The sequence below is a fragment of the Thalassophryne amazonica genome, chromosome 5 (assembly GCF_902500255.1).
Source record: "Thalassophryne amazonica chromosome 5, fThaAma1.1, whole genome shotgun sequence".
Taxonomy (NCBI): domain Eukaryota; kingdom Metazoa; phylum Chordata; class Actinopteri; order Batrachoidiformes; family Batrachoididae; genus Thalassophryne; species Thalassophryne amazonica.
Window position 1 is genome coordinate 1,272,163 of NC_047107.1, and position 19,734 is coordinate 1,291,896.

At 44.6% G+C, this 19,734-nt stretch overlaps 1 protein-coding gene across 1 annotated transcript in view; it reads left to right on the top strand.

Moving 5' to 3' along the window:
• Window positions 1-16,873, top strand: part of LOC117509706 (nuclear receptor corepressor 2-like) — a 219,620-nt gene extending 202,747 nt beyond the window's left edge. Inside the window, exons 10-12 of the mRNA XM_034169426.1 lie at window positions 8,182-8,354; window positions 8,460-8,553; window positions 16,691-16,873. Of these exons, the coding sequence (XP_034025317.1) occupies window positions 8,182-8,354; window positions 8,460-8,553; window positions 16,691-16,873 (450 nt within the window). The remainder of the gene's footprint in view (window positions 1-8,181; window positions 8,355-8,459; window positions 8,554-16,690) is intronic.
• The last annotated feature ends 2,861 nt before the right edge of the window (window positions 16,874-19,734 follow it).

Genomic DNA, 19,734 nt, shown 5'->3' on the forward strand with positions numbered 1-19,734 from the left:
ACATACGGGTGCAAGTGTTGACTGATGTAAAGTGGCATTTGACCGTGCAGAGCTCTTAAAGTCAGCACCAATGCTTTAAACTGCAGTCTGAAGTGAATTGGGAGCCAATGCAGAGAGGACAGAACATTTGTTACATGGCACCACTTAGAAGACCTTGTAAGGTGCCTTGCAGCTGCATTCTGGACCCTTTGTGGGCTGTCCAGAGAAGACTTACTGAGACTTGGGAACAGTGAATTACAGTAATCAAGACGTGAAGAAATAAAAGCATGAATGATCTGTTCCAGCTTAGCTTGAGATACAGTGTTTCTAAGGCAGGCAATGTTCAGTAAATGAATGACGCAAGATTGCACAAGACGGGTAACGTGTGCGTCAAATTTGAGAGCCTGGTGAAACGTAACACCCAAATTTCTGACTTCTGAGTGAACAAAAGAGAACAGAAAGCCAAAGTTATTAATCACTGAGGGAACAAACTCCTCTGGGGCACAAACAAGGCCTTCAGTTTTTGCTGTATTCAGTGACAAATAGTTAGCAGCCATCCAGTTTTTTTTATGACATCAATATAGTTTTGAAGAACAGATACCCTAGAAACATTTTGTGGAGAAAAGTAAATGTACAGCTGTATGTCCTCTGCATAACAATGATATGAGACATTAAAGGAACTCAGAATATGTCCAAGATGGAACAAGTACAGTGCAAATACACTCAACAAAAATATAAACGCAACACTTTTGGTTTTGCTCCCATTTTGTATGAGATGAACTCTAAGATCTAAAACTCTTTCCACATACACAATATCACCATTTCCCTCAAATATTGTTCACAAACCAGTCTAAATCTGTGATAGTGAGCACTTCTCCTTTGCTGAGATAATCCATCCCACCTCACAGGTGTGCCATATCAAGATGCTGATTAGACACCATGATTAGTGCACAGGTGTGCCTTAGACTGCCCACAATAAAAGGCCACTCTGAAAGGTGCAGTTTTGTTTTATTGGTGGGGGGATACCAGTCAGTATCTGGTGTGACCACCATTTGCCTCATGCAGTGCAACACATCTCCTTTGCATAGAGTTGATCAGGTTGTCAATTGTGGCCTGTGGAATGTTGGTCCACTCCTCTTCAATGGCTGTGTGAAGTTGCTGGATATTGGCAGGAACTGGTACACGCTGTCGTATACGGCGGTCCAGAGCATCCCAAACATGCTCAATGGGTGACATGTCCGGTGAGTATGCCGGCCATGCAAGAACTGGGACATTTTCAGCTTCCAAGAATTGTGTACAGATCCTTGCAACATGGGGCCGTGCATTATCCTGCTGCAACATGAGGTGATGTTCTTGGATGTATGGCACAACAATGGGCCTCAGGATCTCGTCACGGTATCTCTGTGCATTCAAAATGCCATCAATAAAATGCACCTGTGTTCTTCGTCCATAACAGATGCCTGACCATACCATAACCCCACCGCCACCATGGGCCACTCGATCCACAACATTGACATCAGAAAACCGCTCACCCACACGGCGCCACACACGCTGTCTGCCATCTGCCCTGAACAGTGTGAACCGGGATTCATCCGTGAAGAGAACACCTCTCCAACATGCCAAACGCCAGCGAATGTGAGCCTTTGCCCACTCAAGTCGGTTACGACGATGAACTGGAGTCAGGTCGAGTCCCCGATGAGGACGATGAGCATGCAGATGAGCTTCCCTGAGATGGTTTCTGACAGTTTGTGCAGAAATTCTTTGGTTATGCAAACCGATTGTTTCAGCAGCTGTCCGAGTGGCTGGTCTCAGACGATCTTGGAGGTGAACATGCTGGATGTGGAGGTCCTGGGCTGGTGTGGTTACACGTGGTCTGCGGTTGTGAGGCTGGTTGGATGTACTGCCAAATTCTCTGAAACGCCTTTGGAGACGGCTTATGGTAGAGAAATGAACATTCAATACACGAGCAACAGCTCTGGTTGACATTCCTGCTGTCAGCATGCCAATTGCACGCTCCCTCAAATCTTGCGACATCTGTGGCATTGTGCTGTGTGATAAAACTGCACCTTTCAGAGTGGCCTTTTATTGTGGGCAGTCTAAGGCACACCTGTGCACTAATCATGGTGTCTAATCAGCATCTTGATATGGCACACCTGTGAGGTGGGATGGATTATCTCAGCAAAGGAGAAGTGCTCACTATCACAGATTTAAACTGGTTTGTGAACAATATTTGAGGGAAATGGTGATATTGTGTATGTGGAAAAAGTTTTAGATCTTTGAGTTCATCTCATACAAAATGGGAGCAAAACCAAAAGTGTTGCATTTATATTTTTGTTGAGTGTAGAATAGGTCCCAGAACGGAACCTTGGGGCACACCACAGGACAGAATGGAAGAAGAGGATGTATATTTAGCTACAGCAACTGAAAAACGTCTGTTACAGAGATAGGATAAAAACCAATCTAGGGCCTACACAGAATTGCCCGTCCATGTTCTTAGTCTCTCAATTAAAACACTGTGAACAACAGTGTCAAACGCTGCAGACAGATCCAAAAGTACATGTACCGAATATTCACCTGCATCTCTGTGCATTAAAATAACATTTGAAACTCTAAGAAGAGCTGTTTTACTAGAATGCAAGTGACATAACGCAGATTGAAATTTGTCAAGAATGTTTAAAAGATGGTGAAAATACTGAGGGACACGGCCAGAAATCAATGATCTGATGATCTGTTGTTGTTGATAAAACACACGGGTCAGTGGTGAGAATAACCTTATTGAATAATGAGGTGGGAAGGAGGAAGGTTTCATCCGGTGAACCAGACTGACGAGCTCTTTCTATCGGTGTCAAACTGTCCACTGCTGATGTCCAGGTGAGACACGGGACAGCAGAAGGAAGAGGGGGGTTGATGTTTGCTCTGATATCATGGATTTTACTGATTAAAAAAGGACAAAGTTCTCACAGTCTTAGTTAGACTGAATGACAGCTGCAGGAGATGCAGGTGTGACAATGTCCACAATTGTGTCAAAACGTTTGGATTCCGTCGGCTGTTAAAAATTAATTTTGAAAAATAGGCAGCTCTCGCATCTTTTGCCATGTTGTTAAATGAAATTAAATCTCCTTTAAATGAAGGAGGTGGACCTGGAGCTTTGTGGATTTCAACAAACGCTCCACTTTTCAACAGATTCTCTTAAAACTGCGAATACTGTCATTCATCCACGGGGAGGAGTTACTCAGAGGGGCGTGTCTGGATTTAAAAGGAACCACTCTGTCTAAAATAGGTAGGAAATGATGATTAAAAGAATGAACTAAAATATTGACATCATCTGAAGTTAAGATCTCAAGTTTAAAAGCAGCAGAAAATGTAGCTGCAGAAAGAGGATTAAAAACACAGGAGCAAATCACATGTGGAGCAGACGGACAATCCAGATTAAAACACACACACGATCAGAAATAAAAATGTCCTCAGAATAAATAGAGTCAGTATTTAGGACAAGATCTAAGACATGTCCTTTGTTATGTGTGGGGACAGATGCATGCTGGATCAGATTCAGAGGTTCCATCAAACAATTAAAAGTCTGGATAGCTTCAGAGAGACCAGACAAAGTCACTGAAGTCCCTCAGGAAGGAGGTGCATGGATGTGGTATATTAAAACACAAAAAGGATCGAGTTGTCCAACTTTGAAGATCTGAGATTCAAATGATGAAAAAGTCTCTGTGCTCACCTGTCGTCACATGAAGCTGCTCTTAAAAACTGCAGACAGTCCTCCACCACGTCCTGAAGAAAGCGGCGAGCTGAAGAATCTGTCATTTTGGGACAAATTTCAATAAGAGGGGCGCGGTCCATGTCCCGCTGCTATGTTTCAGTCAGAAGCAAAATGTCCACGTCCTTGGACAGAATATAATCCTTCAAGACAAAAGTCTTATTTGTAACGGAACGTGCATGTATCAGCACCATCCCAAAAGTAGCTGGTTCACCTCAGAGGACAGCCAGGGCCAGGTGTGCAGGACACGCGGAGACGATCCACTGCGCCCAGAGGTTCTGCGTGCCAGCGGGGAGCCAGTCACAGCCGCGGGAGAGTCAGGAAACACCTGACTGAGACAGCGAGTCCTCCCATGATGATCCAGCAAGGACGACCTGCCGCACATCCGCGCGTCTGGATACAGCAGGTTGATCAAGAAAGAACGACGACATCTTCATGTGACTCCATACTTACAGAACAGCCTCAGCCTCACCTGGACACCAGCTCTTCTCCCCCTCCTCCGCCTGCGTCCACGGGAGCTCCTGTAGCGCTGACTGGCGCTAGCATCTTTGGCTAATGGCACAAACAGAGGCCACCGAAAGGACACCAAAAGATGAAAATGGAGCACCCTGATTCTCCGTAGAGGCTCTGGTGTTTAGCAGAGCCTGACGGTCGTACACCCAGCGAGCCACAAGACCACTGTAGACCAGCAGGAAGACTAACAACAGAAAAAAAACACAGCAGGTACACGAGCAGCAGCGACAGCAGGGCCAAACACAGGCGCCATCTTGGACTCTTCACCCAAGATGCCAAGTATTTATAAGTGCAAGAGAACAGTTTTAGTATTTAAACAAACGCAACATGAATCCTGAAACGTAACAAATTTCAGAAATGTTTGAACATGGTCAGCTGGTTTTAGTTTTGCAGTCCACAGTATCAGACTCGCTACATTTGCATGCTTCTGTGCATTGCAAGCTCCATTTCCTTTAGGTACACCTGCTGCTCACGCATCCCTTCTACCAACTACATGACCCAATGTCTTTGCAAGCCTCTGGAATCACGGGGGGTAGGAGTCAAGAGTCCCATCAGCTAGCTTCCATCCAGAGTCAGTTGGTTTGGGGTGACAGTCCTCTCTCCCCACAAGGCTTAGGCAGTTTGCACACTTTACATGGAACTTGGCAGCATCACTTGTTGGTGGCATCGATTCTGGTGCACGGCACTTTGTGAACAGCTTCACCTGGGCCCCGTTACACTTCTCAGATGATGACTTGTAAATATGGCATATGAATTTTTTGGCATCCTCAATAACCTCCCTGGACAGAGTTGCAGACTTTCCAAGATCCTTCAGAAGATCGTGGTGCTCATCGAATACACCCCTTGCTCACTTGTTGTAGTGGCTGGAGAAGTACGATACAGTATTACACCTGGTGATAACATGGAATGCCAGCATGGTCTCACAGACCTGGCCACTAAGGCAGAGTTTCTCCCAAATGTTGTACTGTGCTGTACTAGTCTTAAGCCACAACCGCAATCAGTCGAACTTGTTGACATGTGCCAGAAGTAAGCTCAGGATATCTGTATCATGAGCTGAGATGACTATGGCTTGTGTATTGCTGTGGATACAGTCAAGGACAATTTGTAATCCGCTTCTTCGTGATTACATTCCAGCAAGGCTGTGATCCTGCTTGGATCCGTACTTTGTACATCAGTCTCTGCTTCAAAGCCTCCACCGACCACAATGGTCTTATCAGTAGGATATTCAGCAATTAGGGCTGTAGACAGAAATGAACACAGGTCCCTCTTGTTGCCTGTGGATGCCAGGAAGTCAGTCCACTTCTGTGGAAGTGGAACATCTCCATCCTCAATCAGTGGTCAGATTAGCCTGGACTTCTTTGATTGAGGTCCCTGTAATGAACAAAGATCACATCAGTTCTATTATAGGCCTCACCCTGCTTCAGAATGTGTCTCACCAACATACTGGTGTAGTCTCTGAAGGTACTGACCTCACGTGGCTTGTCCAGTGACATCACAGTGCCTTGTTCATCACTGATGAGGAATGAAGGCTCACTGATGCTGATTTCTGGGGGACAGCCGACATCTTTGATTATCACTTTGAACAGAATGGATTTGGGACCCATCCGTGGTGTGCCTCAGGTATCAGCGACGCTCACTGGTACTTTCATCAGTTCATGGTTGAGGATGTTCAGATTAACTTGCCTGTTAGCTCGATATGCCGTGATCGGTCTCGGTGTGAAGTTCGTGTCAGCTTTCAAAGTTTTCGTCTTTCTCTTTGAAGTTTCTGTCCGTGTGTGAACATCATACAAGGATGGGAACGTGGCAGCTTTTGCTTTTTGCAGTGAATCCTTGAAATCCACCTTTCCATCAACCATTCTCTCCTTCACAAATGTCTCCACCTGGTCCTGTCCCAGCTTCTTTGCACTCTGTTCCCGGTGTTGCCACGTCTCGGGTCGCAGTGTCTCCAGCCTGTCTGTGGTTTCCTCTGCTGTCACCTTTAACCTCATCAACACTGTGCACATGCTTATTTCATCTTTAGTGTCACGAGACATCTGAGCTGGTGTTGCCTCATTTGGTGTCCTCTCACAGTCCAAACCAGGATTCATCAGTTTGCGTGTCTGCTTTGAAACACTTGCTCTTTTGTTTTCTTGCAAGGGCTGTGTTTGTTTTTGTTATCCCAGCGATGCCACCACTTCTCTGTCTGATACCGTTCAGCCACTCTAGGCTGTGGTCAGGGGACATCTGATTGAACCTCTGGTTCAGTCCCTTCACAATAAAGTTGCCTTGTTTAAAGTGGTCCTCTACTGTCTCTGGGAGCTGCTTCATCAGCGATAGGTGGACACATCCCCATCTGGAGTAGTTGATATGGTCGTATGTGTGGAAAAAGGGCAGCATTTCTCAAAATGCTCCACTAATGGCTCTAATTAGTGTACCGGTACTAATGATCAACAATTATGCAGCCAAACATCACATTCATGTCCCTCAGAGCCCACACTGGGGGGGGAAAAAGAAGTCATAGAGCTGTGGTCAATAATAAATACATTTAGCAGTAAGTGGAGATTTACCCATAAAGTGAAAGAAGAGAAAGTCCAACAGTTAAGGAGATACAGCCAAAATAAGTCAATATTTCTTTAAGAATTTCCTTTAATTCTGACTCTTTGACATGCTGGAGCTGTTTTGATATGAAAGATATTCCACATATTTTTTCCACCTTTGTATTTAGGCAATAAAATTAATAATTTTTTGAAAAACATAAAATTTGCACTTAATGACCTTTGACCTTAATTAATGACCTAATTGGCAATTTTGGAAAAGGCAAACAATATATTCATATTCAGCACAAAATTCTCTTCCAGAAACACCTATTGGCTGGCTTTTTCTCAAAAAAAAAAAAAAAAAAAAAATGCTTCATGCAGCTTAAATAAGCACATTTCCTCAGTTCATGCCCAGACGTCTGATCTGGTTGTTCCAGTGGTTGGCGGATGGGGGGGGTGGCAGAGCGGTGTGGGATGCCCCCCCCGTCAGAGGCTCAGACTCAGACACTGACTGTGGGTGTTGTGTCTGTTGTCTCGGTCTGTCCTCCGACGGTGATGAGTGACGTCTCTGTGAGGGAGACCTTTTATTCACAGCTTCACTCTGTGATGGGCGACTGCCCTAGAGGTGACACTTTAATGCTCGTGAGTGATGTTGATGTGACCTCTTGCACTGATGGGGCTGCTTATGAGGACACCATTGGTCCACATGGATCTGGAAACCGTGGTGAAAATGGCTCAGTGTTCCTTGACTTTGCAAAAACTTGGGTTCTGTGAGTTGCTGGATCCTGGTTTCAATGTCCAGGTGTATTCTAATGGCAGTGTTATTGCCAAGCAGACTGACCATGTTCTTGTGATTAAAATGCTGGAGAATTCTCCAGAACTGTAGAGTCTACAGAAGGACCCAGTTTGTGAACTGGGTCCCTGAGGATTATGTTGGCATCTCACACATAGTGCCTGCTTGGTGCACTTCCTAGAACTTCCCGGACATCATAGCCAGTGAAAACTGGTGTTCCTCAGGGATGTGTTCTGGTTCCTACATGTTCAGTGCTTACATGGACTGGGTGTAGGGGAAACCAGTGACATAGGAACAAAGTTTCCTGAAAATTCTTTGGCCTGAGACTTTTCCATTTTCTGAAAATGTGACCAGAAAGTCACAAAATGCTGTAATATAAAAGCACCAGATTTGTAAATTTTCTGTTTTTGTTCCATCAACGGAGTACGTAGAACAAAAAAGTCATTGTAGTTGTTGGAAATGAGGCCCAGTGTTTTCACTGCTTACGGTAAAACCAGCTTGAGGGTGTTTTGGTTGCCTTCCTGCCGTGAAAGTTATTTATTGGTGATAGCACTTCCGGCTGCAAGTTTAGTGTAAGTTTCTGCGTGTTGGTGCTGAGTGTTTTTCTGGTGGTTCAGGAGCAGAGGTTTTGCCAGCGCTATGACCAGCTGATGGAAGCCTGGGAAAAGAAGGTGGAGCGCATTGAAAACAACCCACGCCGCCGTGCCAAGGAGAGTAAGGTGCGTGAGTATTACGAGAAGCAGTTCCCAGAGATCCGCAAGCAGAGGGAACTGCAGGAGCGCATGCAGAGGTGAGAGTCCTTCCACACATGCTGTTTTTAACATAACCCGAGATCGCTGCACAGTGCAGGTGTGTGCCATGTTGAATGACTGCTGTGGTGTTGTTCCGTTTGCAGCCGTGTGGGGCAGCGTGGAGGTGGTCTGACCTCATCGGCAGCTCGCAGTGAACATGAAGTGTCTGAGATCATCGATGGCCTGTCAGAACATGAGGTGAGATTATTCAGTGGTACTCCAGCGCCCCCTGTCCTCCACTCTGCACATAACACGGTCTGGATCAAACACACACACACACACACACACACACACACACACACACACACACACACACACACACACACACACACACACACACACACTCCCTCTGTGCACTGACAACACACCAACTCACTCTCAGGCGTTTCACATGCGATGGGATCAACGCCAGAATCCTCCCAGAAACACGTTTTCCTTCCAGTAGATTTGGTCTGTTTGAAAATAACATTAAAATCATTAAAGCTCCACAAACAGGAGAAATCTAGAGTGGAACTTGAAAAGGTTTTGGTGAGAAATCAATGAAAATAACACGCATGTGCAGTGTCAGTCATATATATATATATATATATATATATATATATATATATATATATATATATATACTCAACAAAAATATAAACACAACACTTTTGGTTTTGCTCCCATTTTGTATGAGATGAACTCAAAGATCTAAAACTTTTTCCACATACACAATATCACCATTTCCCTCAAATATTGTTCACAAACCAGTCTAAATCTGTGATAGTGAGCACTTCTCCTTTGCTGAGATAATCCATCCCACCTCACAGGTGTGCCATATCAAGATTCTGATTAGACACCATGATTAGTGCACAGGTGTGCCTTAGACTGCCCACAATAAAAGGCCACTCTGAAAGGTGCAGTTTTATCACACAGCACAATGCCACAGATGTCGCAAGATTTGAGGGAGCGTGCAATTGGCATGCTGACAGCAGGAATGTCAACCAGAGCTGTTGCTCGTGTATTGAATGTTCATTTCTCTACCATAAGCCGTCTCCAAAGGCGTTTCAGAGAATTTGGCAGTACATCCAACCAGGTTCACAACCGCAGACCACGTGTAACCACACCAGCCCAGGACCTCCACATCCAGCATGTTCACCTCCAAGATCGTCTGAGACCAGCCACTCGGACAGCTGCTGAAACAATCGGTTTGCATAACCAAAGAATTTCTACACAAACTGTCAGAAACCGTCTCAGGGAAGCTCATCTGCATGCTCGTCGTCCTCATCGGGGTCTCGACCTGACTCCAGTTCGTCGTCGTAACCGACTTGAGTGGGCAAATGCTCACATTCGCTGGCGTTTGGCACGTTGGAGAGGTGTTCTCTTCACGGATGAATCCCGGTTCACACTGTCCAGGGCAGATGGCAGACAGCGTGTGTGGCGTCATGTGGGTAAGCGGTTTTCTGATGTCAATGTTGTGGATCGAGTGGCCCATGGTGGCGGTGGGGTTATGGTATGGGCAGGCGTCTGTTATGGACGAAGAACACAGGTGCATTTTATTGATGGCATTTTGAATGCACAGAGATACCGTGACGAGATCCTGAGGCCCATTGTTGTGCCATACATCCAAGAACATCACCTCATGTTGCAGCAGGATAATGCACGGCCCCATGTTGCAAGGATCTGTACACAATTCTTGGAAACTGAAAATGTCCCAGTTCTTGCATGGCCGGCATACTCACCGGACATGTCACCCATTGAGCATGTTTGGGATGCTCTGGACCGGCGTATACGACAGCGTGTACCAGTTCCTGCCAATATCCAGCAACTTCGCACAGCCGTTGAAGAGGAGTGGACCAACATTCCACAGGCCACAACTGACAACCTGATCAACTCTATGCGAAGGAGATGTGTTGCACTGCATGAGGCAAATGGTGGTCACACCAGATACTGACTGGTATCCCCCAACAATAAAACAAAACTGCACCTTTCAGAGTGGCCTTTTATTGTGGGCAGTCTAAGGCACACCTGTGCACTAATCATGGTGTCTAATCAGCATCTTGGTATGGCACACCTGTGAGGTGGGATGGATTATCTCAGCAAAGGAGAAGTGCTCACTATCACAGATTTAGACTGGTTTGTGAATAATATTTGAGGGACATGGTGATATTGTGTATGTGGAAAAAGTTTTAGATCTTGGAGTTCATCTCATACAAAATGGGAGCAAAACCAAAAGTGTTGCGTTTATATTTTTGTTGAGTGTATATATATATATATATATATATATGACTTGTACTGAGAACATCAGCAGAGGCAGACGGGCCACCTGTGCTGTTTTTGGGATTCAGTCATCGATTTCTATTTACTCACTAGATGGAGGACCACAGCGATCCGCTCATTCGCTGGGTGTTGCCAGAGTGCCACCATCTTGTTTAGCGTTTAATAACCAGACATAAATAGAAATCAGTGTGGGCATGATCAATGTTTTCAAGAGAGTTTTAAGATAAATCTGCGTTTTCCGTGCTGTTACTGTGCTGTTACATTTATTCAAACGCAGTCCCACATTTGTACAGCAACTATTTGTCAAAACAGACACGGTACAGTGAGTTACTGTAGCAACACTGCATGCCCATATATGGCACACACATGAAACTGTCTTTAAACTAAATCAAAACAACCAAATAGTAGTGCTATTCCTGACGAGTGTCTCAAAAGACATACAGGTGAGAATAGCAAAACAAACAACCTCATGAATTTATTAATAGCTTAAATGATGTTTTCTCCTGCGGGATGGGAGGAGACACAAAATGAATGCATCTGTATTCCTGTGCAGGCATAAGTTCTCAGTGTTTCATGGGATTGGACAGAAACATTGCAGGAACGGGCGGGAGTGTAACATACATTGTGGGAACAGGCAGTAACGGTCCAAAATTCAGCGGGAGCGAGCGGGAACGGGACAAAGAAATTACTTCATGGGTTAAAGTTTACCATCACCACAACAGATTTCCATCAGTTAGAAACTTGAACCACACATGCGCATGCACACGTTGTGTCATGCGTGTTTTGGGGCCGAAATATGATAGTCTCACTGTCAAAGCAACATCCCATTCTGTGATAATCAAAGCAGCATCAATGTCAGCATGGATGGCGCCACACCTCGGAGCAAGGGACTGTGTGAATTTTCACTCCTCTCCGCTCTGTTTACTGCTTGCTATGAGCCACGGTCCTTCTCCTCCCTGTCTTCGTGGGAACATTGGCAGACACTCCCCAAGTAGAGCGAGGCGTGGCTTTGCTTTGAACCAATGAAGAAGTGTTTCGATGGTTTGTTGTTTTATTTCGCTTTATCTTAATGTTTTCCAGTTAAAACCCTAAAGATAAATAGATAAAATACATTAATAGATATATTTTATAACTTAAAAACGGAACTGATGCTAATGCATTAGCATGTCTATGGTGTTTTTAATGTTAAAGTTAGCATTAAGCTGTTTGCATCTCAGCACAGTTTGTGTGCATTTGTTTTCTGTATAATAATTAATGGCTCATCATTTGTTGTTGTAGAAGAATCAAATGTACAAATTGTAATATTTTTTATTTATTTTTATTTATATATTAATAGTAATAATAGCAACAACAATAATAATAGTAATAAAAACTAATAATGCTACAATACAAATTTAGAGAAACAGACAAAAAGAACCTGATAAAACAAAACAACAGAAAACATAAAACCAACTAACAATGAACATACATAAATAAATATAGAAATAAATAAGTGTTTCCTGTGAACACCTAGTGACTCTTAAACCTCCACTTCATCTCTGTTTTATTTAAGTTTAATGACAATTTGTTTTGGTCAAACCACATCTAAGTTGTGTTTTTACACAAGAAAAAAATTAAATGCACTAAACTGCACATTTGTGTCTTTTTTGTAATGAAAATAACTTATTAAAGATCACATATTACACTTTAGTCAGGCCTTTAAAATACTTTTGTGGACTCTTGCTGTAATATGTCAGTGGTTGAGATAGTTGCTGTAGGCATCTAAAAATGCGCATAATCGGGTGAAACCTGATGGAAATCTCTCTGTGGTGTGTCGGTGATGTATGTATGTGCAAAATAAAACAAAACACTACTCCAGGTATGTTTTCTTGGTATGTTTTCTTCTCTACAAGAATCAAGACAGAAACTCAGCCACATGGGGTGTGCAGCCAGTACATTCTGAGTGCCGGTCCCAAGCCCGGATAAATGAGGAGGGTTGCATCAGGAAGGGCATCCGGTGTAAAACAAGCCAACCCAACTATGCAGACTCAGAATCGAATTCCCATACCGGATCGGTCGCGGCCCGGGTTAACAACGTCCGCCACCGGTGCTATTGCCCAACAGGGTGCCGGTGGAAATTGGGCTACTGCTGGGCGAAGACAACGAGGAAGAGGAGGAAAACGTTGCCACGAACAGCGGGAGAAGAAGAAAACTAGAAGGGTGGAAATGAGAGTGGGGACTTTGAATGTTGGTAGTATGACTGGTAAAGGGAGAGAGCTGGCTGATATGATGGAGAGGAGAAAGGTAGACATATTGTGTGTGCAAGAGACCAAGTGGAAGGGAAGTAAGAGCAGGAGCATCGGCAGTGGGTACAAGTTGTTGTACCATGGTGAGGACAGGAAGAGAAATGGTGTTGGGGTCATTTTAAAGGAAGAGTATGTTAAAAGTGTGTTGGAGGTTAAGCGAGTGTCTGACAGGGTGATGAGTGTGAAGTTGGAAATTGAAGGGTTGATGATGAATATCATCAGTGCATATGCCCCACAAGTAGGTTGTGAGATGAAGGAGAAAGAAGATTTCTGGAGTGTGTTAGATGAGGTGGTGGAGAGTGTGCCCAAGCAAGAAAGAGTAGTGATAGGAGCAGACTTCAATGGGCATGTTGGTGAAGGGAACAGAGGTGATGAGGAAGTAATGGGTAGATATGGTATCAAGGATAGGAATGGGGAAGGACAGATGGTAGTTCATTTTGCAAAAAGGATGGAAATGGCTGTGGTGAATACCTACTTTAAGAAAAGGGAGGAGCACAGGGTAACATATAAGAGTGGAGGAAGGTGCACACAGGTGGACTACATTCTTTATAGGAGATGCAAGCTAAAAGAAATCACAGACTGTAAGGTGGTAGCAGGAGAGAGTGTCACTAGACAGCATAGGATGGTTGTTTGTAGGATGACTTTAGAGGTAAAGAAGAAGAAGAGAGTGAGAGCTCAACAAAGGATCAGATGGTGGAAGCTGAAGGAGGAAGACTGTTGTGTGAAATTTAGCGAGCAGGTGAGAGAAGCACTGGTTGGAGGGGAAGCAATTTTGGACAACTGGAAAAGTACTGCAGATGTGGTGAGGGAGACAGCTAGGGCAGTACTGGGTATGACATCTGGACAGTGGAAGGAAGACAAGGAGACTTGGTGGTGGAATGAAGAGGTCCAGGAAAGCATAAGGAGAAAGAGGTTGGTGAAAAACCTTTGGGATAGTCGGAGAGATGAAGAAAGTAGACAGGAGTACAAGAAGATGCGGCGTAAGGCAAAAAGAGAAGTTGCAAAAGCAAAGGAAAAGGCATATTGCGAGCTGTACAAGAAGTTGAATAGTAAGGAAGGAGAAAAGGACTTGTACTGACTGGCCAGACAAAGGGACAGAGCTGGAAAGGATGTGCAGCAGGTTAGGGTGGTAAAAGATGCACATGGTAATGTGCTGACAAGTGAGGAGTGCGTGCTGAGAAGGTGGAGGGAATATTTTGAAGAGCTGATGAATAAAGAAAATGAGCGAGAGAAAAGGCTGGATGATGTGGTGAGAGTAAATCAGGAAGTACAAGAGATTAGCAAGGAAGAAGTGAGGGCTGCTATGAAGAGGATGAAGAGTGGAAAGGCAGTTGGTCCAGATGACATTCCAGTGGAGGCATGGAAATTTCTACGAGAGATGGCAGTAGAGTTTCTAACCAGATTGTTTAATAAAATCTTGGAAAGTGAGAGGATGCCTGAGGAGTGGAGACGAAGTGTGCTGGTTCCTATTTTCAAGAACAAGGGTGATGTGCAGAGCTGCAGTAACTACAGAGGCATAAAGTTGATCAGCCACAGCATGAAGATATGGGAAAGAGTAGTAGAAGCTAGGCTTAGAAAACAGGTGAAGCTCTGTGAGCAGCAATATGGTTTCATGCCGAGAAAGAGCACTACAGATGCAATGTTTGCTCTGAGAATATTGTTGGAAAAGTACAGTGAAGGACAGAAAGAGTTACACTGTGTGTTTGTGGACTTAGAAAAAGCTTATGATAGGGTGCCAAGAGAAGAGTTGTGGTATTGTATGAGGAAGTCTGGAGTGGCAGAGAAGTATGTTAGGGTAGTTCAGGACATGTACAAGAATAGTGTGACAGCGGTGAGATGCGCAGTCGGAATGACAGACCTATTCAAGGTGGAGGTGGGATTACACCAAGGATCAGCTCTGAATCCTTTCTTGTTTGCAGTGGTGATGGACAGGTTGACAGATGAGATCAGACAGGAGTCCCCATGGACTATGATGTTTGCAGATGACATTGTGATCTGTAGTGAGAGTAGAGAGCAAGTTGAGTCTAGTCTGGAGAAGTGGAGATATGCTTTGGAGAGAAGGGGAATGAAAGTCAGTAGAAGCAACACTGAGTACATGTGTGTGAATGAGAGGGAGCCTAGTGGAATAGTGCAGTTACAAGGAGTAGAAGTGGTGAAAGTAGATGAGTTTAAATATTTGGGGTCAACTGTTCAAAGTAATGGAGAGTGTGGTAGAGAGGTGAAGAAGAGAGTGCAGGCAGGGTGGAGTGGGTGGAGAAAGGTGGCAGGAGTGATTTGTGACCGAAGAATATCAGCAAGAGTGAAGGGGAAAGTTTACAAGACAGTAGTGAGACCAGCTATGTTGTACGGTTTAGAGACGGTGGCACTAACAAAAAGACAGGAGGCAGAGCTGGAGATGTTGAGATTCTCTTTGGGAGTGACAAGAATGAACAAGATTAAGAATGAACATATCAGAGGGACAGCTCAGGTGGGACGGTTTGGAGACAAAGTCAGAGAGGCGAGATTGAGATGGTTTGGACATATGCAGAGGAGGGACCCAGGGTATATAGGGAGAAGGATGCTGAGGATGAAGCCACCAGGCAGGAGGAGAAGAGGGAGGCCAAAGAGGAGGTTTATGGATGTGCTGAGAGAGGACATGCAGGTGGTTGGTGTGACAGAGGAAGATACAGAGGACAGGGTGAGATGGAAACGACTGATCTGCTGTGGCGACCCCTAACGGGAACAGCCGAAAGACAAAGAAGAAGAAGATAACATCATAACTTTATTACAAGCTCAAACGTTGATGTTGTGTGACAGAGGCACACACACCAGTGTTAGGGTGCTGCCATGCAAGGTGCCCACTACACACCGGGAGCAACCAGGGGATTAAGGACCTTGCCCAAGGGCCCTTAGTGATTTTCCAGTCAGGCTGGGATTTGAACCGAGGATCCTCTGGTCTCAAGCCCAATCCTTAACCATGAGACCATCACTTCCCCGTTTGTTGTAAAGGTCCAAAAGAATCTTGGGAGCTCAACAAAGAAACTGATGGAGGATACAAATGTGATATCTTCCAGCTTTTGTTGAGCACTCCATCACCAGGACCTGAAAGGCTGCTGACCAAAACAGTGTTTGAAGAAATTGTTGTGTGTGCTGTGACCGTTTGTCTGGAGTGGTATTAATTTGAACTAAAATCCTTTATTCAGTCATCTCAAGGTTCTGCAGAAAACAGCTGTGCAGCAGAATTCAGCAAATACATACAATAAATATCACTGAGATGTACTATCTCCATGGTAATATATGTATGGAACACTGCAGTAAGTTGTCATACAAAGTGATGCATAAACACAATTTTGTCAGTTGTGGTTGCTTGATGATACAGCTGCTTTATTCTGATTGGGTTGGTTCTGTAAGTCTGACACATCTGCTTCACTCCGTCACCCCGCCTGTCCTCCCCTCCCTCACCTCACTGTGTCCTCGCCCCGTCCTGTCCTCCCCTCCCTCGCCCCGTCGTGTCCTCCGCTCCCTCGCCCCGTCGTGTCCTCCGCTCCCTCGCCCCGTCGTGTCCTCCCCTCCCTCGCCCCGCCGTGTCCTCCCCTCCCTCGCCCCGCCGTGTCCTCCCCTCTCTCGCCCCACCGTGTCCTCCCCTCTCTCGCCCCGCCGTGTCCTCCCCTCCCTGGCACTGTAACCCTGTTGTGTCTGCTGTTGTACTTAACATTTTGAAAGTGCTTTGGAGGAATCCCTGATGTTCTCCGTGTTGCGGATGTTGGTTGAAGTCGTCATGGTTTCCTGAGCCCAAGCTTGTGTGTGAACAGAACACGGAGAAGCAGATGCGGCAGCTGGCAGTCATCCCTCCAATGCTCTTTGATGCTGAACAGCAGCGCATCAAGTTTATTAACATGAACGGACTGATGGACGACCCCATGAAGGTGTACAAGGACCGGCAGGTCATGAACATGTGGAGTGAACAGGAGAAGGACACTTTCAGAGAGAAGTAAGTTGCCATCTCATCTGCTGCTTGACCTTTAAATTTTCAGTCAGTGAAAGTTAAAGTAGCTGACAGTTGCATGTTGAAACAGGGTTTTTATTTGTTTGTTTGTTTGTTTGCTGGGGGGAGGGCAGGGCTAAGCGTCTCATATTTCTGGTATGTTGGTGGTTTAAAAAGTTTCACACACATTTAGAAATGATGCCGTTCCTGTTGTGACCTGGATGTGATCTAACATCACTAGTTACGTGTCCAACAGACAGTCAAAGGACAGCATGTGGACAGGGACAGTTTTTGTATTGTGATGAAGACCTGGGCAGTAAGTCGTGGGTGTGTATTTTGATAGACACGTCATATCAAAATCGGTGGATATGAGTAAAGATGAGTGGGTTCATGTTGATGCAGTGAGAGGGGAACATGGTCTCTGATGGTGAGGACGTTTAAAAACAAATCTGGCTGGTGTCCCAACGTCATCGTGTGGAAAGACCAAGAGTGAGAATCCAACAGACTTATTTCATCGCCTTCAGAGTCCCCTGATTGAGGAGAGTAACATCACCTCAGAACATGGTGCCGTTTTGGTTCCAACTGCCGAATGAACCTTTAATGTTTTTAACATTTTTTAAGTCATTTAACCACATACAGCAACACATCCAGGAACAGGTGCTATCAAATAAATATAAAAATAGTTAAGATATCAAATTTTCATAAATTTACAATTTATGGTGATTTATTTAGTTAAGTTAAAGGCTGATTCATGCTTTTGCACAGCTGTAACTCCGTGTCATGCATTGACGTGTGTGACAGTTTTAAATTTCTCTGTCTTTGGATTATGCTTTATTCTGGATTAATTTGACCCTCAACCAGCTTTTCTTTCTACAGTCATCACCTCTAAATCAAAGGTAAGCTGGACACTTTCATCTTTTTCAGACTCTGTGTCGTATATTTGTGGACTTTTCTGCCAAACATGCGTGATCCTGAAATGTATCAGCATGCGCACTGCAAAAACTATTAAAATATGAGAGGAAAGAGTGAAAGCAGAAAAGGGTCAAATCACAGCCTTTTGTATCTGATTTAACAGGTGCATGTCAGGCTGCTGGTCCGAGTCTGAACACGGTGTGAAAAAAATTTAGGGTCAGGCTTTTAATCATGGAAATGACTCCGGTCCCACTTTACTAAAATCGGCAAGTGTCAGAGTGCTGAGCTTTAATTTGTACCTCTGTTACTGTGCACGTCCAGACTGATTGTGGTTTTAATGGAAATACATTGCAATCGGATGGGACATTTTATCTGATGTGAGTAAAAATCCGTTGTGCAAAATTCATTATACCAAATCCGTTACATACAATGTTTATTACATGGAAAACAATACAAATCTTTGGGACTTTGTTTGTGCAGTGACTGTGGATATCTGGTTTATACGATGACGGTTTAGGTGAGTTTTACTGTACATGGGACTGGACAATAAATTTACCTCTCAAAGCTTTAACAATGTTGTCGGCTTCCATCCCACACTGCTGACTTTATTTTCCCAAATTTTTCTTCTTTGCGGATCTAAAGGGAATCTGTACATCTTGAAGCCCTTGTTGTGTCTATTTGTGCCTCCAAATGCACAACAACCCGACATTTTCAGTGAGTAAATAAATAAAATAGCTGGATTTACATGCAGACAGATTAACATTCATTCATTCATCTTCAACCACTTATCTGGGATCGGTTCACGGGGGTAACAGCTCCAGCAGGGGACCCCAGATTTCCTTTTCCTGGACCACATTGACCACCTCTGACTGGGGGATCCCGAGGCGTTCCCAGGCCAGTGTGGAGATATAATCTCTCCACCTAGTCCTGGGGCTTCCCCGGGGTCTCCTCCCAAATGGACGTGTCTGGAACACCTCCCTAAGGGAGGTGCCCAGGAGCCATCCTTACCAGATGCCTGAACCACCTCAGCTGGCTCATTTCAACACGAAGGAGCAGCGACTCTACTCCGAGCCTCCCACAGATGACCGAACTTCTCACCCTGTCTCTAAGGGAGACACCAGCCACCCTCCTAAGGAGAAGCCCGTTTTGGCCCATTTGTACCCGCGATCTAGTTCTTTTGGTCATGACCCAACCCACATGACCATAGGTGAGAGTAGGAACTAAGATTGACCAGTAGATTGAGAGCTTTGCCTTTTGGCTCAGCTCCCTTTTCGTCACAACAGTATAGTAGTTCACGAGTGAGGGGACAATGGACAGATTAACAGTGAACACTATTTTGGACCCAAGATGGCACCAGGAGTCAATTGACCATTTTTTTTTCAACTCATCATGTGTTTCTGTCTCAATCAAGGGACTCTAATCACCTTAGCCCCTTGCACCCTGTATAGTAGACACCATGTTTCCAGTCTCTGTGCTACATCTCAAGATGTATATGGAAGCAATGCCCTACGAAAAACATTGAAATGTTACAAGGGCATAACCAACGCAGTAGCGTACTGTATTGCTGAGGACAGACTAGGACTTAGTGTGGTTGTCCCTTGCTCTGTCCCAGTTTTCAAACAGTGTATAATAATTGATCAACATATTGATTTATTCTGCCTAACAGAAACCTGGTTACAGCAGGATGAATATGTTAGTTTAAATGAGTCAACACCCCCGAGTCACACTAACTGTCAGAATGCTCGTAGCACGGGCCGGGGCGGAGGATTAGCAGCAATCTTCCATTCCAGCTTATTAATTAATCAAAAACCCAGACAGAGCTTTAATTCATTTGAAAGCTTGTCTCTTAGTCTTGTCCATCCAAATTTGAAGTCCCAAAAACCAGTTTTATTTGTTATTATCTATCGTCCACCTGGTCGTTACTGTGAGTTTCTCTGTGAATTTTCAGACCTTTTGTCT